A 26202-nucleotide genomic window follows, 5' to 3' on the forward strand; every position below is an offset into this window, starting at 1 on the left:
CTGTCAAGGGTCATAACTCTTGTTTTACTGAGAGAAATCTTGATCAAAACCCTGGTACATAACTTCAAATTCTGAAGAAAACAATCCTAAGAAGTATGATAACTCTACATCAAATACATTTTTTTTTTAAATCAGCAAGACACAAATTTTTATGGACTGATGGGGGCAAGCAATAAAATGAAAGAGTTGCTGGGACAATATATTCCCAGCAATTAAAGACATATAACTGCTGAATTTACATATTTATTACAATATCAATGCATTTAGTATTGACTGAGTAATATTAATGTTCCTAGAAATTTAATGTAAGGCATATTTAAATTGGAGATTTCTGTAAGATGTAGGAAAAATTCATAATTATGTAATACTAAAAAATATTTTAAGTGAAGATTTCAGGAAAACGTCATGTCTCTTACTAAACAAGACAAGAGCTTCGCAATGGGGAGCAATATACACCCGAAGGTATGACCTTTCACCCCCGTTTGACCTTGACCTTGAAGCGCGCCATCCAAAACATGCGCTCTGCACGTTGTCTCAGTTTGGTGGACATTAATTGTGTCAAGTTTCTTTGAAATCCTTTAAGGGGTTCAAGAGTTCAGAGCGGACACTAAATTGCTAACAAACGGCACCGGCGTCAAAACATAATACATCCCTTCGGGCGTATAAAAAGCTAAGATTGATGTAAAGATCTTTAACCAGCTTGAAATGTCACCTTTTATGGTACTGTGATGAAATGGGCCCATCTAGTCAGTGAATACAGGAAATCAGACATTTGTTAATTGTGAATTACCATTAAACCCCTCTTGATTTCAGTTTCACTAGATTTTGAACATTTAAAAAGGTATAATTCATTGAATAATGATTCAGCTATGAATAATGATCATCAATGTTATTAACTGCATTATTAAATATTGTTATCTGTAAATAGTTACAGTAATACTGTATAATGTTAACTCAAGATACATGACTGTACAATACAAATACAATCCCAACCAGAAAGCAACAGCTTCCTAGTGTCTTTTTTATACCAGTTCCAGCCACAAAAACTGATTGTGTTTTCTGGGACAACTTTTTGTGGAGTATTCCTACAGAATGGGTTGTAACACATACTTCTGGCAAAAATCAATGGCGACATTTGTCACCAGGGATCTCTTGCTTTATATCAATGTGGAAGCCTCATTGCCTCCCATTTACATAGAGTGCAGCCAAAAATTAAAGTGCGGATCAATATTGTCAGAGTTTATCCTAATAATTACTGACACGAACATTTGATGGAAATTACAGCTTTCTGGATTAGCCAGTAATTGGTCCTTTATTTGGGGATCAGCAATAGCAATGTTTTATGGCATCCCAGGGGAAAATGTATGCTATTCTGTAGAACTCTTTAAACAGTGTCTGTTTTTTTATTTGTTTGGTATTGTTATTTTTATTACATGGAACGTTATATAGGAAATGCAACCAAATAGATCTTGAGGGAAATGTAATAAGGATTTTTGTTGTTTTCTGTAAGTTGATTAATGTGTTTCCTTAAGAAACAATGTTGCTGTTTTTCTCCAAGAAATATTTCACAATCATCACAGATTTCCAATACTGAACATGTCAGCAATAATCAGTTTAAGGAATTGCCTTTGTTTATGTGACTGCCTTAAGTTTTCAAAGTTCTACATGCAGCTAAAAACATATCAACCATACAGAGCAGACCAAGATTTTTTAGTTAAGTGAATTTCAAATATCAAGAAATATACCATTCAAGAAAATCATTTTTTAGAACAACTTAATTTGGTTTAAACATATTTTATTAGCGCAATGGTTTACAAAATACATATACAATCAACAAAATTCGCAAAAACGCTTCTAGGATAGGATCGAAAGCCTAAGGCTTATATAGATCTTTTCCTGAACAACTTAATTTATGCTTTCTGGTGAAGTAATTACAGTTTGGGCAGTATATACATACATGTACTTGGTTCTACAGTCCTTGTTAGAGATCCAGGACCATGCCTCGTCCCACCCGGAACATCTTGCTGGTATCCTGCGTATCATCTGTACTCGCTGTGTTGGTGCACCCTCTGAACTGAAGTATAAAACAATTTGTGTCTCTTTAAGCGACATTCAGTATGAAGTTAGTGAGGGTGTAATCACCAGTGGCGGAACAAAAGACATGCTTAATAACATGATTTGATAATTGCAGTATTTCTAGTGATACATACATTATGTCATAAACCGTGAAATTATTTTTCGCTTTAACATAAATTTCCTTGTTGCAGCAAAAAGCAAAAATGACTATTTAGTGGAGATATAGCTTCATGGATTTCAAATTTCAAGATAAGATAAACAGGAATTTTGTTTGCTCCTAGGGGTCCACAGGGCTCAACTTTAACTCTGTACAGCATTTTGCCCATAGGGCATTACTTCAACTAGATTTTTACTTGCCAAAACCCAATTTTTGGTTGCCCAAATGTAACATATAGCAACAAAAACAGTAGTACATGATTTTCTTAGAAGTATTTCTTGGGATCTTTCATATATTTCACTTGCCTGACAGGCAACTGAGTATGATTTTTTGCCTGCCCGCACTCCACTTTTACCTGCCCCGAGCAATAGGGCAGCCCTTAAGGTCAAGCCCTGGTCTAATTGCATGTATACAGGCAATCGTGAAAAACAAGGAAAATTTGTGAAAAACAGCAAAACAAATATGACAGCACATGAACCCATTTATCACAAAGATTATATTATCAAACTATTTCAGGAATATCTTTGTCAGAATTCACATATTGGTAGCATCTTGTCCTTAAAAACTGCAGCCATAATTCAAAAATTTGTCTGAGCAAGCACACCAGGAGACAGTTAGTGTGTATATTGTCCTCTTAAACATTCTGTCTTAAATTGAAACAAGGCAGTCTGAAAGACAGCTAAATCCCCCGCCACTGCTATGGATAGTGAAAGGGTAAAACCTTTGATTTTAGCTGTGACCTTGACCTTGAACTGACATGGCTGACTCATGAATTCTGCACAACGTCTTGATGAGGTGATCATTTGGCCAAAGTTTCATGAAAATCCTTCAAGGGGTTTAGGAGAAATAGAGCTGAAACCTTTGACCTTCAGTTGACATGGCTGACTCATGAGTTCTTGATGAGGTGATCACTTGACCCAAGTTTGATGAAAATCCTTCAAGGGGTTAAGGAGATACAGAGTGGACACCAAATGGAAGGCTTACACCTTCGACCCTTAGTTGTGACCTTGACCTTGAGCTGGCATGGTTGACTCATAATTTCTGCACATCATTCTGATGAGGTAATCATTTGACCCAAGTTTTATAAAATTCCTTCAAGGGGTTTAGGAGATATAGAGCAGACACGAAATGGAAGGCTCAAACCTTTGACCTTCAGTTGTGACCTTGACCTTGAGCCGACATGGCTGACTTATAAATTCTGCACATCGCCTTGATGAGGTGATCGTTTGACCCAAGTTTGATTAAAATCCTTCAAGGGGTTTAGGAGATAAAGAGCGGACACAAAATGGAAGGTTCAACCTTTGACCCTAAGTTGTGACCTTGACCTTGAGCCGGCATGACTGACTCATGGGTTCTGCACATCGTCTTGATTAGGTGATCATTTGACCAAAGTTTTATAAAATTCCTTCAAGGGGTTTAAGAGATATAGAGCGGACACAAAATAGAAGGCTCAAACCTTTGACCTTGAGTTGTGACCTTGACCTTGAGCCGACATGGCTGACTCATGGGTTCTGCACATCGTCTTGATGAGGTGATCATTTGACCCAAGTTTTATAGAATTCCTTCAAGGGGTTTAGGAGATAGAGAGCGGACACAAAATGGCAGGCTCAAACCTTTGACCTTGAGTTGTGACCTTGACCTTGAACCGACAAGGCTGTCTCATGGGTTCTGCACATTGTCTTGATGAGGTGATCATTTGACCCAAGTTTCATGAAAATCCTTCAAGGGGTTTAGGAGATATGGACCGGACACGATTTTGTTACGGACGGAAGGACGGACGGATGGACAGACGGACAGACGGACGGACGCAGACCATTCCTATAATCCCTCCGCCACGGCGGGGCATTAAAAAAGACAAATCCCTGGTACTACAGTACAGTACCTGCACATGAAGACCACCTCTATTGATGAGATCCGCTACACTTCAAACAGTGCTACCCCCTACACCGTATTTAGTTCTTTAAGTACTTATTTAACATTTAAGTACTTAGGGCTGACATGTATTTCACCCCCACCCCACCTCTGTGAAATACTTTAAATTTGGTAAAAGTGGGAAACTATAGTATTATTACAGTAACTTGTAAATACTCCAAAAATGATGTTTAAAATATTATTGCTTTGTCATTTTAAAGGAGTCTCTTAAGGGGATCACATAAACAAAGGCAAGACCTGAAACATCTGTGACTTACTCATCATGCTTACTATTTACAAATGGTACACTTTAAATGACTAACCAAAACGTTCATCTGTGATCAGTAAATGTGAGAAGGCGATATTAGCTGCAGTTAATGATATTAAAAGTTCAAACTTTTATCGTATGTGGCAAAATGTACTAGTCACTGATACCTTTTTTTTTTTTTACTTGGTACCACCATATTTCCCAGTATTTCCTAAGAATTCCCTGTATTTGCTGAGAATTACCATTCCAAAATATATCAGTAATTCCCACATCAATGCCAATCTTGATAGTACTATACATTTAATTAAAACCTGATAAATGCATTAAAAATGGTTAACCTGTCACTGTTAGTAATCATACAACGATATCAGTCAACCTATATTATATCTAATTGGCTTAAATTTGTTCAAATTGTGTGCTTTTTGTTTGGTTTTTATGTATTTGAAAGGACAAAATTGATACAAAATCATGTCACAAACTTAAATGAATCTAAAATTTATAATTGTTAGATGTCATTGTCTAAAGTGATCTTCATTTCTGTTGCAACGTGCTGCAGTAGGCAACTTCATTTTGCCAATTAAAAAATAAACCGTTACCCTTGTGATATATGTATGGATAACCTGCAATACTTTTTTTTTTTAATTTTGCAAAAACAAGGAAATCAATCAACTATTCTTGTCTTTTAATGACGGAACTGAATCAAACAAAATGTATTTAGAAGCCAGTAAACTATATGCCAATTCAGCAGAAACTTTACAAATGTCAGACATTTCTAAATGAACTGTCTCTATGGCAGCCAAAGATGTCACAAAACTGCATGATTTATTACTTGTAAAACTTTTATTCCATGTTAGATGTGGGGTATAACACATTTACATCTCCAAGAATGCTTCCTGTAAAACATGCAAAATAGGATTGGCAGAGACAATATTATGGATCAAATATACTGGTTGTGACCCAGATTCCGAAAACAGGACCAGTTTCCGGACGACAAGCATTCCAGACAAAATTTACCGCTTTCATTTCAGCAATATTTATAAAATAGTTATATCCCTGTCATTTGGATGTTTGATTTTCCTATCTAGAACAAAACTTTTTATCCCAAATTACAGTATTTAAGTAGAATTCTAAAATAATATATCAGCTGTATTTCCAAAACAATATTCCATGGCACTGGGTCATGGAGATACCTTTGCATATGCAAAACAATTTTAACATGTTGGGGTACCGAGCACAATGCAAAATTCTATTTATAGGGGGAGTTTGCTTCTGCTGCTTTCAATGGTGCTTTTGAAAAACATGTACTGTTGAAAAGATTAAAAATCAAAGAAACATAAAAATATAAAAGCCACATTCTTTTCTTCTTCAAAATAACTGTGAATCATCCTCGAAAAGTTTGTCTGGATACTGGTTCACACTAAGGAGAAACTTGCAACTTTCAGTGGAGTTCCAAGGAAAACAAAACTCTTTGTTAGTAGGTTGGAATGGTGAAATTTTCCATTATAAAAGGAGCTGAGATTTACGTGGTGTAAGTTTCAATTTTTTCCAAATATTTTAAGAAAATTATGAAGAAAAAACAAAAAATTTAGTCCAGAAACTGATGCCCAACCAGAACATGGGACTCTTATTTTTCCGATCAAATTGGAAACCTATTTACATCCTTAAAAAGTTAGTTCTGTGATACCTGCTTATTTATTGAATTTTGGGACGCCATTAAAAAAGAATTAAAAATGTTATTCAAAATATCTTGCAGAACAGCAACTGTTACATCACTGCATATTATCGGAAAAATTAGCCAATATATATTCCAAAAGATCCTTTAAAACCAAAAAACAACAACAAAAAAAACAAGAGCTGTCAGAGGACAGCAACGCTCGACTATTCTACAGCCTTGTCAACTGAATGAATATTAAAGTCCAAAAAGGGGCATAATTTTGTAAAATCACAACACAGGGTTAAAGAACCTGTACAATGCATATCGGCTCATGACAATGGACAATTGTGTGAAGTTTCAGTCCATTCCTGTAAGTAGGTACTGAGATACCAGCTAAGGTGTAAAAAAAAAAATTGTTTGTTTCCGGTATCCCGACCTACCCTAAATTTTTGGCCCGACCCTAAATGTTTTTATGGCCTTGGAGAATATTTTTTTCAACTTCTTAACAAAAAGTTGCAAAACTGCACTTTTTATGCTTTAAACATGGCCAGTGATGTTAGAAATCAACTTACTGATGCTCTAAAGACATAACCCCCTTATTTGTATTCATTTTTTGACACAAAAATAATTTCTGAAAAGTCTCCCTTAATAAAAAGAAAATCAAAAAAAAAAAAAAAATTTCCAACCTACCTACCCTATTTTTTTTGAGCATGTTACGGAAACAAAGAATTTTTTTTTAGGCCTTACATACAAAAAATTAACCAAAAATTTCTAAGTTGAAAAAGGGGCATAATTTTGTAAAAAGTTAAGGAACCTGTGCAGTGCATGTCAGATCATCACAGTGAATAAGTGTGTGAAGTTTCAATCCATTTGCACAAGTGGTTACTGAGATACCAGCTTACATACAAAAACTTAACCAAATCGGGATGCAGACGCCGACGCATGGGCGAAAAAGCCACTAAAATGACCAAATGCAGGGAGACTTTGGAACTGTAAGCCATTATGTAAGAGGAATAATTACCATAAAGAATACAATTCATTCTTTTTTAAAATACGATGTGTAACATCATTTCATTTCAATTTTTCTGCTCTCAAGTTCTGGAAACAGAAAAAATAGTTTCAAAATGTAAAAAATGCTGATCATTTAATCATACCCTGCAGAAATTTAATCTTGCATTAGTTATTTCCGAGATGGGATGCGTCTGCAGGGCTGAAAATTGAAAAGCACTTAGGCAATAGAAAATTAGTTTTTAGATTCTCATCCCCGCCCGCCCCTATCTGAAATCCCCCGCCTCGAAATTTTTTATTAGTCAAAAATCAAAATCCGGATTTTTTCCAAAATTTTAGCCCGGGATACTGGACATTTTGCAAAAACAATTGCATAATTCTCGATTTAAAGAAAAGGTTTGAAAATTTTGTGGTGAGCAAAAAAAAATTTTAACAGCATTTGAAAGTACGAATTAAATTTCCCATGACTACCTTTTATTATAAAAATTTAAAAGAGAAATTTTAAAAAATATCGGCAATTCACACGACTAGCAAAACGTTCTGCAACCTACTTTCGTTTTCAAAAACTTTTAAAAAAGGTAAAGCCAATGTATTTCTATATCCGATTTGATGTAAGCTTTTTATTGATTAGAAATAAGTATCGTTGTCTGGTTCAAAAATTTAAAATTGTGTTTAACAGAAAAATTTTGCCTTCGTGGGGAAGTCGACATGTCAATTTTCACGTGCAAAGTAACTGAATTAACCGGCTATTGTTTCATAGATCTGGAAATAGGATAATAATATGCAAGTGCATCAAATTAAGAAACATCTGAATTTTTTTTCAGTGTAAACCACTAATTCCTTGTATTTTTATACTTTAAGCTCGTAAGTCAAACAGCATGCAGCGTTTCCAAGGGTATATAGCTTTAGCACGTGCTCACAGGAATGACAGATTGATTGATTTTCTTTTACATATTCGTGGTTGTACTTTGAAAGAACTAAATATTTGAATTTGCAATCACTGACCAGACAAATATTGTTGGCATGTTATTGTAGATTTTACTTATATTAGCAGATACAATCAACAATCAGACAAAAATTTACTATCAATTAAAAAAGGGGATAATGTTTATGTCATAAAATTAATTTTTTCATATATATAGTTATTTTCAAAATGGTTTAGTACATATAAAAGCTTTCAAAAGGACCACATGCAACACCACTAAATATCAATACAGGATATGTTTTAAATATTATTTGTCAAATTTTTTTAAAACCTCCAGTACATATTTCATTTCATTTTTTTCAAATTAAAAAAATAAAAAATAAAAAATGCTGCCTTCAACCGCGCATTTTTATCTCAAAATTCGGATGATGAAGTCTAAAATTATTCTCAAGGACTTGCAGTAGATGGGAGTAGATTTTTCCTAATCATAGAGTTGTTCTGTCTCTCATCAAATGGGAACCACTTCAATCTGGCCAATTTAACAGTGACATGTTAGTTAAGTGATGAAGGCAATCTCTTAAATATACCACTCAACTCAATTGCATTGGTTGGATGTTTCCTAGTGATTTTTACAGAAGGAAAAGGATTTTTTGGGGGGATTTTTATGATCTCCTATGGAACTGGATATTGTAAGATTAACAATATTCCAACCTCAGGTATTTAAATGATATTAATTGGTTATAGCAATTTGTTCACCAACAGCAAACTTTCAGTGATTGAGTTCAAAATATATAGAACTTGCCTCATAAGACATAAAATATGAAATAAATGAGTGTGGAATAATCATATTACCATGAAAAAGCAGTTCTCTCTTTAATTATTTTAACGTATATTGTCATATAGAAACAATATTGGAGTATTAAAAAGTCAATCCATGCCTAAAATATCATTTTGTTTATTAAATTCTTTACCATAATGATATTTCACCAGTAAATGCAAAAACAAAGTTGAATCTTTATTCCAAGCGAAGGTGTGTACTAACAAAAGCTTTTCTACTGGGCCTTACTCCCTCCAAGGCAATGCCACATCTACTCAAGGTGATGGTGTGTACTTTTACAATCTACTTGGTTTCACCTCCTCCAAGGTAATTCCATATCTATTTTAATAAGGTGATGGTGTGTACTAGCATGAGCTACTGGGTAATTCCACATAATACTCCAAGATAATTCCACATAATACTCCAAGAGATGGAGTGTACGTAACTAGCATGAGCTACTGGGCTTTGCCTTCTCCAAGATAATTCCACATAATACTCCAAGAGATGGAGTGTACGTAACTAGCATGAGTTACTGGGCTTTGCCTTCTCCAAGGTAATTCCACATAATACTCCAAGTGAAGGAGTGTACTAGCATGAGCTACTGGGCTTCTTCATGATAATTCCACATCTACGCCAGGTGATGGAATATGTTAGCATGACTTACTTAGATTTACCTCATCCAAGTCAACTCCAGGTAATGGTGTGTACTAGCATGAGCTACTGGATTCTATCTTCTCCAAGGTAACTCCATGTCTACTCCAGGTAATAGAGTGTACCAGCATGAGCAACTTGGCTCCTCTAAGGCATTTCCAAATAAAATGAAAGGTTCTACTGAATAAGACTTTTTTTGTAACCAAACAGCAAAGGATACACTTCCGCTAAAGGAAACACTTCCATCAAAGAAAACAACTCCACAAAAGGCAATCACCAAAACAAAAAACAAATATTTGACCCAAGGAATGTCTAACACTTCCACCAAAAGAAGCGCTTCATCTAAGGTCTTGCCTCCACCAAAAGAAACACTTCTTTTTAAGGAAACGCCTCCACCATAGGAAAGCTTCAAACAATCATAACAAAATAAATATTGTACTTGGATTCTATTGTTAACAATATCAACAATATGATATGTATGCATTTCAAATTGTTTATTGGCAATGAGCTTCGACTTTTTAGCAGGAAGTACTCTGGAGAAGCGGGTAATAGAATCTGTCAGAACAGACAGTGCTTTTATTTGAGCTGTTGTCAATTGTTAACCAATATAAGATCAATAGTCTAATAGGACAGAAATATTGATATCTAAACTATGACATGAGAGCATGTCTGGTCACTGGAAGTAATCTTCAAGACATTTTTTGCAATACTGTTATATCAAAGGTACAGCAGTAAAGAGAATAACTTTAGACGCCAGTGTTTTATTTTGATAAGGCTATAAATATATTCCTGAAAAAGTTACATAAACCAGTCCTGTCAAAGTCTTTGTTTTCATGATATTGTGCCATACTATGACAATTACATTTTTAAAAAGTTTGGAATTCTTACATTAAATTAACTCAATGCTATTTTCCTTCACTACTAGAACAAAGCTGATGTGTATTTATTTTTCTTGAAAAACCAGCCAATAAAAATAGGTGCTTGATATCCTGTCATCGATGAGAATAAAATAGCTTTTATTGAAAACAAACAAAATGTGAGATGTAGAATCTCTTAAATTACAAACATAATTGATTTAACAGGCAGATTATCCAAACAATTCAGCTGATGGATTTCACCTGATACAAGGATAGGATTTAACATATTTTTGTAACTGCAACAAATATTTACTGGATTTCTAGCAGTGTTTTTTTTTCGGACCAATTTGGAAAATTGAACATAATCTGTCAAGTTTAAGGAAAACGAGTATGTTGTGTTAGATAGGTTTTGCTATTCCATATTTCAATGTCATTCTGCCATTTTAGCTTTTTGTGATGTTGTTTTCTGTAGGAGGAATGTTAAATTGAACCAGCACATTGAAAGTCTTTTTTCTACTTCCTACCAATTCATCCTCATTTAGTAATGTAATTAAGAGGGAAGTTAGGAGCATGCATTTGTGGAAATCGTTGGAGAGTATTCAGATTGCCAGCAAGCAGTCCTACTTTCTATCATCAATATTTCATAACATGCAAATCTGGGATTTTGGAAAAAACAATAAACTGACACCTTTTTGTGTGGAAAAAGTACTGTTTATCTCTCTATATATATAGGAATATAAGGAAAATATACTGTTTTGTCTCATTTTGCTATCAAAGTTTGCAGGTTTCTGCAAAAAGTTATCACATTTTAGCTCCACTATACAAAGTATATATGGACAGCTATCCTACTCAAGTCTGCATCAGTTCTGTGTCTGTGTCCACAGCTTAGTTATACTAAAGTTCTGATGCACTTTTAATTCATCTCTGTAATTACTTGAAGGAACTGCTTCAAACTTTGAATAAATATTACTAATAAATATTCCTCCTCATCAACACAAGTGCAATAACTCTCACATAAATATTTCACGAATTATGCCCCTTTTTACATAGAATTTCATGTTAAAGTTTAGATGCACTTTCAGTATTTCACTCTATCTAAATGTATATGGACTTGATTTAAACTTCCATATCATCATCCACATAATATAACACAAGGTTCACCACTCTGGCAGAAATAGTATGTGTATTTTGTCTGTTTTATACTTAGAAATTATGGTTAATGTTTTGGTGCTATTCTGAAATGGGTTCGACTCAAACTGTTGTCTCATATCATCCACATCATGTGCACTAATCACTCCAGTGATACTTCACGTTTTGATAGATGTCCTATTTTCACTACCAAGCATGCACTGTCTCCCCTGAAAGCTCTTGTTCACTTACTTTTCATATTTGTCTCAATTATTCCATAGAAATTTTGCAGATTATTGAGTGTAGTGCAGTAATTACATCTGGTCTGAAACAAAACTGCTTAGAATTGCTATAACTATTGTTGGATTGTAACTGTATACTACTTTACTAGTGGACAAAACAGACAAAAAATTCAACTTACCTGATCTTACTTTTACATTTATTTGCAGTAGTCTGTGGAACAGAAGCTAAAATTCCCCAGAGTGACTGCTGAAGACTGCAAGAAAGTAAGAGCATCACACTGCCAAGTTTTAACTCCATTTTCTCTTTTGCTTTGTTCAAGCAATATGTCACACTGTCAAAGCGATTCGTCAAATTTACGTTTCCTGTGTCAGTTACTGATTGAATTTCCTCTTGAAGTTTTAGTCAATACTGTCACATGTATGTGAAGTCAACATCCCGACAGTGGTGTGTTTCTCGTTTTCTGCCTTCAGCTGTTGTCTGTCTGTAAGTAAAAATGGAAATTATTTTGAACAGGAAATGATGTATTACATACATGGAAGACGAGCAGTTTGAATGATTATGCCTCTGAGATATATTCTGGAAGACTATTATGTTCTTTAACAACATTTCCAAGCCAGTGAGCATCTGTTTCTCTCTAAAAGCTAACAGAAATCTTTCTTTTCTTGCAAGATTTTGAGACATAAAAAATATTTCAGACAGGCAATACATATAGTTTTTATTTAGACCAAAATTAATTCTGTCCTTATATAAGCTTTCTTTTAAAAAATTCTATCAGGTTATATGAGCCGTGCCATGGAAAACCAACATATGTGGTTTGCGACCAGCATGGATCCAGACGCATGTCCTAAGTGCGCATGCCGCAACAGTCTGGTCAGGATCCATGCTGTTCGCTAACGTTTTACTCTAATTGCTATAGCTTTGACAGCGAACAGCATGATCCTGACCAACTGCGTACTGATGCTAGCAGAGTGTCTGGATCATGATGGTCGCAAACCCACTATGTTGGTTTTCTCATGGCACGCTTCTGATTGAAAATCATCTATACAAAAAAAGCAAATAAAAATCTATTATGGTTGCACTCGATTCGAAAAAGAGTTATATTCCTTGAAAACGTCATGTTAACGTGCGGAAATGACCGTTTTCAAGGGCAGATACTTTTGTTGCATACAAGAAAGACACTATATATTTTACTTGCATTATTGTTTTTAGATATGGCATCAATATAGAATTGAAGATAATTCTGTATTGGGAAATTTCGCACCAAATTCTAGCATCGTTCCTAACACTTTTATACACTCGGGCGGTAATACGTCATACAAATAATTTCACGAGGGCTATGCCCTCGTTAAATTATTACGCCCGACTTATAACTGCAAGTCGTGCATAAATAGTGTAAAACACTCTTTTGCTATAAATTATTTCTTAATTATAACTGACTAACGCTATGAAATTCCATAAGGCCAATCTTAACAAGTTGTATCTTTAAAAAAGATACAGGACCGCATTAGTTAATGCACACTTTAAGCTATGAAACGTGCATGCACTCTGCACCTTTATACAATCGGGTATTTATAAAGCAAAACAAAATACAGCTTTCATAGCAAAATTTATGTTTTTTTTTTTACATAGAACATATTTTACAGAACATATATTTTACATCATAATCATATTAATCATAATCTAGGAAACTTTAGACAAACAAAGGGCCAAGAGAGGCTCTGAAGGTCGTCAAAATACCTAAGAAACACAACCATAACAGTGTAAAACATGTTTGAACTGTGAGTGACTTCATGGAAATAAATATTCTGGACCAATCCTTATCATTTAAGATTGAACCAAAAAATTGGTCTCTTGTGAAAAAACAAGCATTTTCTTTAGATATGACCTAGTTTGTTGACCCTAGAAATAACTATCCATCGAAACCTTAAACTCACTCAAATAGATTTTATCAAGGCAAATCATTCTGACCAAAATTCATGAAGACAATTGAAAAATACAGTCCTCTATCACATACACAATTTGCTTTGTATTGATTTGACCAATGACCTGTTTTTTTGACCTCAATGACCCATATCAAACTCGACCTAATTTCATTAAGGCAATCATCCTGACCAAATTTCATAAAATCAATTGAAAAAAACAGTCTCTATCGTTTTCATACACAAGATTTTTCTTTAATGTTGATCCTAGTGCCTATTTTGACCTCAGATAACCATTTCAAACTCGACCAGATTTCATCAAGGCAATCATTCGACCAAATTTCATGAAGATCAATGAAAAATAACATCCTCTATTGCATAACAATTTTTTCTTCGATTTGGACCTAATGACCAGTTGGTATACCAAATGACCCATTTTCAACTCCTCGAATTTATGAAGGTAATTCATTCTGGCTAAATACATGAAGATCAGTGTAAAAATACAGCGCTCTATTGCATACAAAAGGGTTTTTTCTTTGATTTGACCAGTGGACCTAGTTTTTGATCCCATAATGACCCATTTTTCGAACTTGGTCTAATTACAGCCAAGTAACATTATGACAAAATCATGAAGATCATTGTGAAAAAATACAGCCTCTAATCGCATACCAAGGTTTTTGTCCTTGATTTGAACTTAGTGACCCTAGTTTTTTGACCCACATGACCCATTTTCAAAACTCGCCTAGATTTCATCAAGATAATCATTCTGACCAAAATTCATGAAGATCAAGTTATAAATACAGCCCTATGCGCATACACAAGGTTTTTCTTTGATTTGACCCTAGTGACCTAGTTCTTGACCCAGATGACCCTTTTCCCAACTCGGCCTAGATTTTATCAAGGTTATCATTCTGACCAAAATTCATGAAAGAAAAATTGAAAAAATACAGCCTCTATCGCATACACAAGGTTTTTTCTTTGATTTGACCAGTACCTAGTTTTTGATCCGAGATGACCCAAATTTTCAAAATCGGGGCCCAGTTTTATCAAGGGTTTTCAATTTTGACCCAACGTTCATGAACATAATTGAAAAAAACCGCCTCTATCGCATACCCAAGTTTTTCTTTGATTTGACCTAGTGACCTATTTTTGACCCAAAATGAACCCCATTTTCGAACTTGCCCTAGATTTCACAAGGCAAACATTCTGACCAATATTCATGAAGATCAATTGAAAAATACAGCCTTATCGCATACAAAAAGTTTTTCCCTTTATTTTACCTAGTGAACTAGTTTTTTTAAACCCCAGAGACCCATTTTCGAACTCGGCCTGATTCTTTTAAAGGTTTTATTCTGACCAATATCTGAAGAATAAAGAAAAATACACCTCTATCGATACACAAGGTTTTTTCTTTGATTTGACCTGTGACCTAGTTTTTGGAAAACCCAGAGACCCCTTTTTGAACTCGGGGCCCAGATTTCATCAAGGTTATCATTCTGACCAATATTTCATGAAAATTAATTGAAAAAAACGCCTCTATCGCATACACAAGCTAAATTTGGGCAAGACAGACGACAGCACAACGAAGGGGCGCCGGAATCGGCGATCAGAAAAAAACCCCCTGAGCTTGCCAGGTGGCTAAAAAAATTAAGACTAAGAAAAAGGGGTTAAAATGGGGGGGCAAAAAGACCAATTGAAATCGTCAGGGGAAAAAAAAATGACCAAAATGGAGACAACTGACTCGGGGGGGAGTTGACAGGGGGAATTGACTGAAATTGTTTAGGGGAATCACCCTTATCAGGTTTTTTACAGTTTCACTAACCAAAGGGGTTCAGGTTTATGAAATAAACTATTCCCACAGGGGTCTTGCAATGGATTAACTGCTAACAATACAGCTCAGAGCACCGCAAACACCCTTAAAAAAAATTATCATTCCTTTTGCAAAACCCTTGGAATTTTTTATCCACCAATCAAAATGTACAGTTTTAATCACTGTTAAATGCCTCTTCCCCTAGATATTTACAGGAAGTAAAAAGGGGCCCGGGCTGGAAAAAATTCCTCTCGGAGGCATAAAATTTGAGACTTGGGGGGTAGTAGAGAAAAATTTTTTTTTACAACTGTTTTATTTTTATTATTTCCAACTAACAGGGGGAAAGCCCTCCTGCCTTAATACCCCCTTTCGACGCTATGCATCTCGCCGGTGACGCCTTCCTACTTAACTGGTTTACAATAAAGTTAAATGAAAGTTTGTGGTTTTTCTTATAAAGGGCTTTTTACTTCTACAACAGGAGTTGTTTACAGGCCTCCTCCTCTCGCAAAATTTCATCGAATCATACAGTTTTCCCCCAAAATTCACTTTATATAAGTTTCTTTTTATTCCGCTTTTACTAAAAATCAAACTAATTCTTCTAAAATAATCCCTTTTTCCCTTTTGTAATTAATAGTTATTTATTATTTTATTTTTTTTTTTAAAAGGCGCACCAACACAGTATAGGTAATGGCGCCAAACAGGACTACAAATTTTGGTTTCACATCTCATTTACATCGAAATAAAAACATGAGGTATGGAATAAAATTTGCATACCTGTTGGAACCACAGAGTTACAGCAAAACCAAGTGTTAAGACCCTATTAGTCGCCTCTTACGATCATGCAAGGGTAAAGCAGTGGTTCCAATTCTTTTCATACATAGAACGTCCCAGAACCACATGAGACTCTTAGTAATTAAAACCCCTGATATATAAAAGGTACTTTCAATATGTGCCTACATAGAGAAGGAAGCATGTACAAAGCCAAAACATCTCTTTTAACAAAGCTACTACGCAAAATGTGCTGTGGGTAGGAAATAAATTCCCTTAAAATAATTACCTAAGAGGGTTGTCCCAATAAATAGAAGACTTTTGAAATAAAACATTTTATTGATGTCCGACTTCAATTATTTTACACACACATTTTTTGTCTATTTTTCAAGAAACTATAAATGATTTTTATCAAAAAAACATTTTGCAGAAAAATGCTTGAGTTTTTACTGAGGTTCATTACATGTGAGTGGCGCAATCCATAGGCGCAACAGTACAGAATTTGTGATCCGTCTTCAAACTGTTATATCAACACATATTGTCAACATTTCCGCTGAACGTTCACATTATACAGTACTGTGCATCATACTGTTGTCACACCACTGAATTTTAAATAACTGAGGTAACTAGCTGTTGATCAGTCCTTGTTTCATGCATAGCAGAGATCAAACAGAGCATGTGAAAATGGCAACATCGAAAGAAGCTGTGGCACACTGGAAAGTTATCAGTTTCTGTGTGGAAGACAGAATAACTCCTACATATACCTTTGTTGCAACATATTGTGGAGCATCAGAATGTGTAGCAGACACTAGTTTGTTAGTGACATCACAGATTATTTACAGGACTTCAGAAATTGTGCCCAAAGTGACCAAAAGGCTGCGATGATAAAAAAATATGTGCATTATACAAGAACAGACAGTTGGCAATTGCAAGAAGTATCTGAAATAACAGGGTGCTGACTCTGTACAATTGTACAGCAACTACTTTTAATATTATGCCAATGATTTGTAAATACTGTATGTTTTCTGTGATGGATTTACCAGCCATCAAAAGTATATTGAGCATGCAAGAGAGTATTTGGAGAAAGGATACACACGCTACAGGTGGTTGACGGCAATGACGTTACAATCTGGGCAGCTCACTCTTATGTGCTCCATTTTAACTTCATGTAGCACTTATCAAAATTCTTAAATATATTTTACTGTTATTTTCTGAGTGTATTCGTGAATTTAAACCAATTATTTTCCATTTTCAAATTAAATATAACATCACCAACAGTAACCTCACCAACATGGTCAACTTCACGGTCACCAGATTTACCAAATTCCTTTTTCCATTGTTTCTTCATTTAGTCGATAAGATTTACTTCATTCAATTAAAGGACTTTGTACCATATTTACAGGCTTTTTAAGCAAGTCAGTGTGAAGAATAAATTTAGGTACTGACATCAGGACTTTAGTGGGCATCAAATTGAAGCACTTTTTAAGACTACATAATGGTCATGCAAACCCTGTAATTTAACAACTGAAACTTGGTCCAAATGTCAGCCTTTGGAGTTTACTTTCTTGAGCTGTATTTTTTATATACAACAACAAAATTTCTCAGTGGAGGTCAGAGGCATGATGGTATTTTGTATGAACTGCACTGAAAAATTCATTCTCCTGTTTTCCTTTTTTACCTTAATTATCATAATCCCCCACCAGAGCAAAACAGTGAAAATTGGAACCAGGAAGCTTTATCTAAGATGCTTATACTAAGTCTTTCTTAATTAAAAAAATATCTGGATTCCATTTACTTGAAATAATGAACAAAATTATGACATACACCTTGTAATACTGGATTACCGAAGATTATTTCAAGATCAGGAAATAAAATATACCAGGTCTTTCTAACAGTAAATGTAGGAAATATATTAATATATTTTTTTTTTGTAAAACAATCAGTAAATAATATAGAATCTGGCAATGTATCTAAGACTATAAGTAAATTCTGTCTTAAAATTATTGAAACAGTCTGTGCTAAGCCAAGGGAAATCTGTTTTCATTAATAGTTAGCACTTTCTTCTCTCACTTTTCGAAAAACTGCACAAAAATGCCAAATGCATAAAGAATTGCCGTTGTAAATAAACTTCTTCAAGGTCATTTCTCAAAACATAATCATCTAAGTTTTCTTGACAAAAAAATACCCTTCAGTATAAACTTGCTGAAATAAAAAAATTCTTTAAATACCGAGCTGGGGTCCTATTAAAATGTAATAAAAGTTCCATTGTGCATTAAATTACAAATGTTTTATGATATTATATATACCATACTTGCATATCACAACAAAATTAATGGTAATAATGAGAAATCTAGATTTAAATAATACTTTCAAATTTCCAGTTTTCTTTTAGATCTATTTTTCTCTTAGTCACATCAATATTTTATCAGAAAATGAATTTTAAAAGGAACAATCTTAATATTGTTATTTCTCAGCATCATAATACTATTCCTGCTATTAACAAAGTCTCTGTTGTTCAGAAATATAAAATTTTGTGTTTTTCAAGTTAAAATTCTGAAAAATGTCGATGTTTTGATAATTCAAACTGCTGGTAAGAAAACTTGTTGAACATTTTCAGAAATCATGCTGGAAGGATTAAAATTACTGAAACATGCTAATTCCATTTTCTCTGCAGAATTCATTTTTTTCCTGCATTCTTGAAACAAGCACAGCTATAACATTCATATATCTTGTGGTATAATGTACACCTGTCCCTCCATTTTTCAGTCTAGTTCAATCTAAATTCTTTCTTTCTTTAATTAAACATTTTCATTCACTTACATGTATTATGCAAGACTGATTATACGATACTCAAACAGTGTGTGAAATAATGAATAGTTATAATACCAGAATTACTTGCTAGTTAGCCACCCTAAAAATGAGAACACCAGTCATTTTTATATAATTAGCACTTCAGAGAATATTTTGGTGTTATAAGTAGGAAATAATTGCAGTAATGAATGCCTCTATGTGTTTACAGGTATTAGCTTCCATCAAAGAGTACAATAATAATCAATTTCTCATACCTGGGAATCATTAATATTTTCCAAGTGATTAAGTATATATTACGCTGGTGCCTACAGGTTTTAGGAGAGTATTAACTTGACCATTAGTACAACATTAATATTAATATACTAAACAAGTTCAAGTAAACATGTATCTAAAATTTATCCAAATTTATATACATGTAATGTAAAATTAAAACAAAATTCAATGCAAAACTTCTCTTCCTAATTTGTATAATCAAACATTGTCAACGGAATTTGACAAAGTTGATCTGTCTGTTCAATATTTAACTTATTTCTGCCAGTAAAGTGTTATTTTACCTAAAATAAATGGCTGTCATTGAACAGATTTCATAAATAGCAAAATAAACTTAAAACAGTTTTCACTTAAACATCACAGACTTCAGGACAAGCTATTTTCTGTGTCACAGATTTCTATATGACTTAGAAATATCAGTTATGGGGACATTTCCTTTATTGGGCATAATTTGTATACATGTGATACATGAGACACTTCGAGTGCATTTTGGTTACCAACTTTATTTAAACTGTCTCCAAATCCTGTTGAAATTCTGTTGAACAATAATTATTATCATTTCAATGCAATCCCAAATTTGTAAATAGTGCAGACAAAAAATATTTTAATTTTCAATTATCTAAGATAATTTCTAAAAACATCCCAATTCTGTCAGTGTTTGCAGCATTCCCAAAATGATGAAAAAAAGGCTTGAAAGTCCTTTATTTAGGTTCAAATACTGACCCAAATTTTATTAACAAAGCTATATAGATTTAGCATAATTAGTACAAGCGTAAAGAAATGATTTTATCATCTAAACGAAGTTTATAGCAATGTGCAGGTATACATTTTCTTTTGGATGAAATTTATGCAATTCTGTGCTAAAAACTGGCATAGGAAGTGTTGGGTAAATAAATCTCATCAAACTTTTACATTTGCAGCAAAATTTGTTCCAAGAAATATTGAGGAATTTCTTTTATCAAATTGTGGCTTATTATAGTCTAGGAATATGTTATTACTTGAAGATGTTCAACTTCTGATTAAGAAAATCTGCAAAGCATTAAATGCTCATTTAGTACCATCAGTTTGAAATCATACTTTACAGCTGTAGGTGTTAAAAGATATTAACAGTATTTTCTTTGATATTGAGATTTTTTATTTCTTACTTGATGCAAATTCTATAAAAAATTTAGTATGTAAAATATTATGGCAAAATTGCATAGCATTAAAGAGTTTAGTGAGAGATGTTACCCACAGGGAAGTTTTCAGTGAAAAAACACTTTACTCAGGTGTTAGAAAGCTGCAAGTGCAGATGTGACGTTTGTGTGTTCCCTTTCTTTTTAATGCATTACAGAAACAATGTGCACTTTAGACAAACACTTAAAGGAGGGCCCTAACAGCCCATCATATATGCAGCATTAAATATGATTAATGGGGGAGCATGACAGGCTGTAAGGAAAGTCATTATGATAATCGTTATATGCATATATTCCAAATGCCCAATGTAATAAACGTCTTGTAATAATAACAATAATGAATCCCAAAGGCAGCCAACATCCTGAAGGCATTATAATTGGTCCATAAAAATCTGCATAAATCTATACTATATTAAAGGAAGTGTTGCATTCATGAATATTTAACACCAGTAAGGCATATCAGATGCTAGATAGTTGTTTAATGTAGAAATCCAAGGTTTGAAATCAATTTATTGCTAAATAATTGATGAAGAGAGAAACAATAATACTGATTATATTCTGATTAAAATTAGCATGCAACCACTGCTGACTCAGTGCCTTCTGGGAATATAAAAGCTCGCCCTCTGTCTGGCACAGTTTTTCTAATGTGTGTCTAATGTAAGTATTTATATCAGCACATTTAGAAATTATTTGTTAATCAACTTAATCTGGAGTAGCCTGGCTGGTGCTATACTTGTGGTACTAACAAAATTACTGAATGAAGTTCTGAGATTCTTTCACATTTACTAATGCTGATCCACTGTAAATTTTCAGTAAAACAGATTTTTTTTATTTGCACATAAATACATGATCATGTAATTCCTGTGGTGTAAATTTTATCAACCTCTTATTTTTTTTATGAATTATTTTAAATGATCACTCATCGACAACAGCGTTTCAATATTGACGCCAAATTACTAGGGATATTTTAATTTTTTGAGGTCAGTATCTTCACATCTGATTACAGGAATCAATCTTTACTAATCGCAGTCAGCAGTTCTGTCTTAATTCATTGCAGGCAAGTATGTTGCTGAGATACTGTTTGAATTTTCAATTTGGCATGCCAAATCAAGGCAACATTAATTGGTTAAAACCACTCCCATCAAATGAAAGAGTTGAATAAGATCAGGGGTTTTTTTTACAAAGAGGGGAAGGGGCTCAGGCCTGTGATTTGGTAAAAAAAAATAGCTCGGTATTGCACCTATCAGACACAAAACTAAAATGTTGGTTTTTGATGAAATCTTTTGAAGTAATACCGGGAAAAATTAAATAGATATATATATACTTTTTTTTTCTCTTATTCTCAGGGTTTCTCATACTCGCGTTTTGCCTTAATCTGTCAAATGATATTTATGTTTGTTATAATCTAGACGTCACAGGTATGGTACAAAACATACACACTGAAAATTTCAAATTATTTGAAAGTAAATTGATGAAACTATTGGTGTTTTACTGAATTTGCAAAAAAAAACACCTTTTTTTCTGGTGGGGAAAGATAAAAATGCCATAAATTATTCACTATGAAATTCATTGTCACATTTACTAAAGTGGGCACACTGGTCGAGGCTAAGAGTAAGACGCTTTCCTATGGAGACGAAGGCCCCAGGTTCTGTGGTGTGTCCTTGGCCCGGGCAAGGCACTTCATCACGATTGCCTCAGTTGACCCAGCTGTAAATGGGTATGCCTCTTCACATAATTTCGAGCCTTCTCATTGATCTGAGCCTTTGGAAAATCTGCACTTGCAGCTATTTCCTGTTTCTAAATTTTATGTATGTTGTGGCAAATCATATGCTAGTTAAACAAAAATACAAAGAAAATAGTATTACCTGCATTAAAATAGAAATATACACTTGTAACAGAAAATTCTGGCACAAAATTTGCTTATCTAAAATCACTGGGGTAATATATAACCTTCTTACAAAAAACAGAAACTTATTTTAAAACTTTTTTGTCCACAAACACAATAATATATCTGTTCTTAATTTTAAAAAATAACTTTTAAAAAAAAAAACCCTTATTTTTTAGAGATAGTACAAATGATCTCAAGTCTCAGTTCAACGAGAAAGAATCTGGCTGTTTCAGGGGGTTAGGGTCATCATGTGAAAGCCTGGATTATTCATTGATAACTATTCTTAGAACTTTTCTTCATGCGGATCTTTTTAAGTTTAGATGTTGGAGTATCTAATTATAGCAAAAACCCTTTTGAAACTTAAAACTGTTACTGTGAAGAACTGAAATACCGGTTAAATGGCTCGGAATATTGAGAAAAGGGCATACCAGCAAATTGCTTAGGTAAGGTACATATATAATTGGTTTTAACTGTTCTTAAAAATAGGGCCGTTCAAAAGCTCTATGCAGAGCTTAGGGTCATTGTTTTACAAAGCAACGGGAAATAAAATTTACCTTTAACTTACCTTCAGAATAGGTCTGGTAACATGGGTAAGTAAGTAGCTACTTGGGCAAATGCTATCATCATGAAATATAGCACTGCTGACTGATTCTACTTTGTCTTTACACTAAGATGCATAAATAAAAACGAAGGCATGTAATGGATGCAACATTTCAAGCCCTCGTCTGCACAACTGAATACTAAAGGGAGGTAACTGAAAAAAGAGGGTCTAAGTTATCGTGTCCGGCTTAAGCTATACTGTAACTTCTTAGAATAAATGTTCATGTATACAACACGAGCTACAAAACTATTGTGCGACAAACTATATATATAGATATCCAGTATCAGATAGATCTACTTGTGCTTATTTTACCTCCTGGTGCAACCCTTTCAATGCTTAGTGCCAAGCAAGGGAGCTAAAAATGAAATACTGTTTAACCTTACTTTCAATGATTATTATTATTATTTTGATAGATCTACATTTGTCAAAGGTGTTAGTATTTGGTTCAGCTGGATCTAGTAGGAAGTAGAATCTATTATTGAATCTATTGTTTTGATCACCTGCTCCCTTTATAAACGGCGCTGATCATGATCAAAATGATCAAAATGCTTTTGTACAGACTCTACTTGGCCAGATGAATTACCTGTTTTAACATGAAATTAAATGTCTTATGGGACTTTGCACAAGTTTCATCCGATCCCTATCACATTTATGAAAAACATTTTTTTTTCATATCACAGATTATCATGCCATCGCCGTATTCGTCGTTACACATTTTAATGAATTATACACAGTTATAAACATTGTGTAATGTGTATATTCTGACATTTTTGTAAATACTTACTTCAACTAGCTATCTATCTATCTTCCGATACTGCCTAAACCTTTACAGGGACGTTGACAAATCCGTGCGCGTCAAGCCACAAAGATTGTTAGTAGAAAATAAAAGAAAATCGGGCCAAATAAAAGGGAAAGGGAAATTTGTTAAGCGTGATTTAAAAGATAAAAACAGGGATGAAGAGCAAGGTTATGGAAAATGAAATCGATCGTTGAATAATTTCTCAATTTCTCCAACAGAAAACTTTTCCATAAAAACTTTTAATATGGAACATCTTTCTTACAACAGAAGATCTTAATTAGACGACATACTCCACATTTTCCAAATTTCATGAAAAGTGTTAAGTGTCCCGGTTACCCCATTCACCCCAGTTACCCAAAGCAAAAAAAATCAAAGACACATTTTTTTATCTCTCCTTCTCAGTTTTGAGAAAAAGACATATTTAAAAAAAAAAAACTTGAAAGTGATGAATGTCAATTATTCAAAGAAGTTCAGTAAGTTTAAAGACTCTTACTAATATTACAATAATAATGATAATATTAATAATAATAACAACATGCATTTTGGTAGGTGGTTTGAAAACCTGTTGTTGAATCTGGCACCATGTTGTAAGTGCACGTGTGACAAATTTGATATTGATTTCCGTTTCTTGAATTATTCACTTATAATTTTTAAATGTGCGATTTATCTCTCGACATGATAGCAATTTTATATCTTGTGAAATGAATTTTGTTGAAAAACAAAAAGATGCACAAATTGGCAAAGATGTATAAATATTTTTTTCTTCGTTCATGTTACTATTACCACTTTTAATTCCTTAGAATATTGTAAATTCACTAAAGATTGAAAATTATATTTTAACGAACAATTTTGCTGTTGCAAAAAGGTAAACAAGCCATGGGGTTGTGGGACATACACTATAGATCCCTGTAATTGGGCACAAGCTGAATGAGCTTTATATAAACAGTAGATGCAAACTTTTCTTCTTACTAGTATGTAGACTTTACTAATAGTTTGAAAATGGTTATATAGGGCAACAAACGACACCTAACTATATATACACAATCTCAGTAAACTCTGCATGTCTCGTGAAAGTTTCGAAATAAATAAACTGCACACCTAAACGCATTGTATGTAAATAAAAAGGTCGATAAGTCTTTATGACATTTCAGTATGATGGTATGTGAACTCCTCCGTCTTTCAGATATGCTGTAATGTAGGTATGATTGTAAATTAAATACAGAGCAAAAATTCTTCCAACAATTCTGTCAATGAATGCTTATGGTGAATTTATATACAAACACCCAACAATAAAGGTTATCTCAATTTTATTTTATAAATATTTTCTGATTATATCAGTATCAATCTTAATCAGAATGTTTATCTCGAACTTTTTTACTTCTTGCGTTACATTTTTAAAACATAATACATTACGCAGCTTCTATTTAGTTTGTCGTTATAACCGTCACATACATTGCAATAGTCATGACATAAACAATGTAAAATATTTGCAAAATTCTTACCAACAATTATTAAGACGATCCCATAACAATTCCAACTATTATATATTTTTCAAAATATTTATAAAACTGGAATAAAGATAGCCGCTACAAGCAGCAAGTAGTTCCCCTCGCCAGCAGCGCGAGCAACTTCAATAAATCGCCGCGCTGAAAGCTATCTCCCAGCGTACTGAGAGACTCTGATGTCTAATATCACTTTATCATATAAAACTGGAAACAGTGAAAACAAATCAATACTTCTATAATGAATTTCCCGTTCACAGCCAAATTGAAAAACCAAACTAGGATGGCTTAAAGCAACTTAAAATATAGTCATAATTCCAGCAGCTGTCAACTATTTTTTCTCATGATTTAAAACATTGCTGATTTAATTATAGTGTTCATTAAATCCGGAAAATAACAAAAGAGAAGAGTCTTCTTAATCCAAGACAAAACGACTCTTTACGTAAATCTGCCACTGGGAAACCGAACAGAAGGACTTAAATGATGTGATAATACAATCGGCTAACATTTTGTACCGGAAATGCCGAATGATGTTTACCAACAAATGGCAAACAAAAGTGTTAAACTGTTACACGTGATGTGTGAAAATGTCATGACACGTAACATTTGACCACAACGGCTCTAAAGAATAGTCCGGGTGTTCCTTTTCAATAGACTGCCGGTCACTAGGCCGCCACAGAAGACCTAAACATGCCAACATCCTTAAGCATTTTTTGTTATTTCTGCTACTAGTAATTATGCCCTTCTTCGGTCATACAAGAACTAAAACATTATGTATTTCAATGCACTGCTTCGAAACAAATGAAAATAATGTCAGTGGAATTATGAACCAATTATTTTGTTAAAAGTTTAAACGTATGCACTAGGATATTCGTATCAGCTTTAATATTCTAATATACATTGTTCACCTCAGAGTTTTTACAGGTATTCTAGACAAACAAATACTGCATAAAGTTTATGTAAA

The 26202-nt window shown here is 33.7% G+C and overlaps 1 protein-coding gene across 2 annotated transcripts in view; it reads right to left on the bottom strand.

The window, feature by feature from the left end:
- LOC123549096 (uncharacterized) overlaps positions 1-25605 on the bottom strand; it is a 74364-nt gene extending 48759 nt beyond the window's left edge. Inside the window, exons 1-3 of one of the 2 annotated variants that reach the window (XM_045336902.2) lie at positions 25239-25605; positions 11874-12176; positions 1958-2074 (exon numbers count right to left, since the gene is read on the bottom strand). In XM_045336902.2, the coding sequence (XP_045192837.2) occupies positions 1958-2074; positions 11874-11992 (236 nt within the window). In that variant the 5' untranslated portion in view covers positions 11993-12176; positions 25239-25605. Of the gene's footprint in view, positions 1-1957; positions 2075-11873; positions 12177-22901; positions 22998-25238 lie in introns of those variants that run through there. The other variant, XM_045336903.2, reaches the window with a different exon arrangement.
- Positions 25606-26202: the final 597 nt, after the last annotated feature.

Source organism: Mercenaria mercenaria, chromosome 6, assembly GCF_021730395.1.
Source record: "Mercenaria mercenaria strain notata chromosome 6, MADL_Memer_1, whole genome shotgun sequence".
Lineage (NCBI taxonomy): Eukaryota > Metazoa > Mollusca > Bivalvia > Venerida > Veneridae > Mercenaria > Mercenaria mercenaria.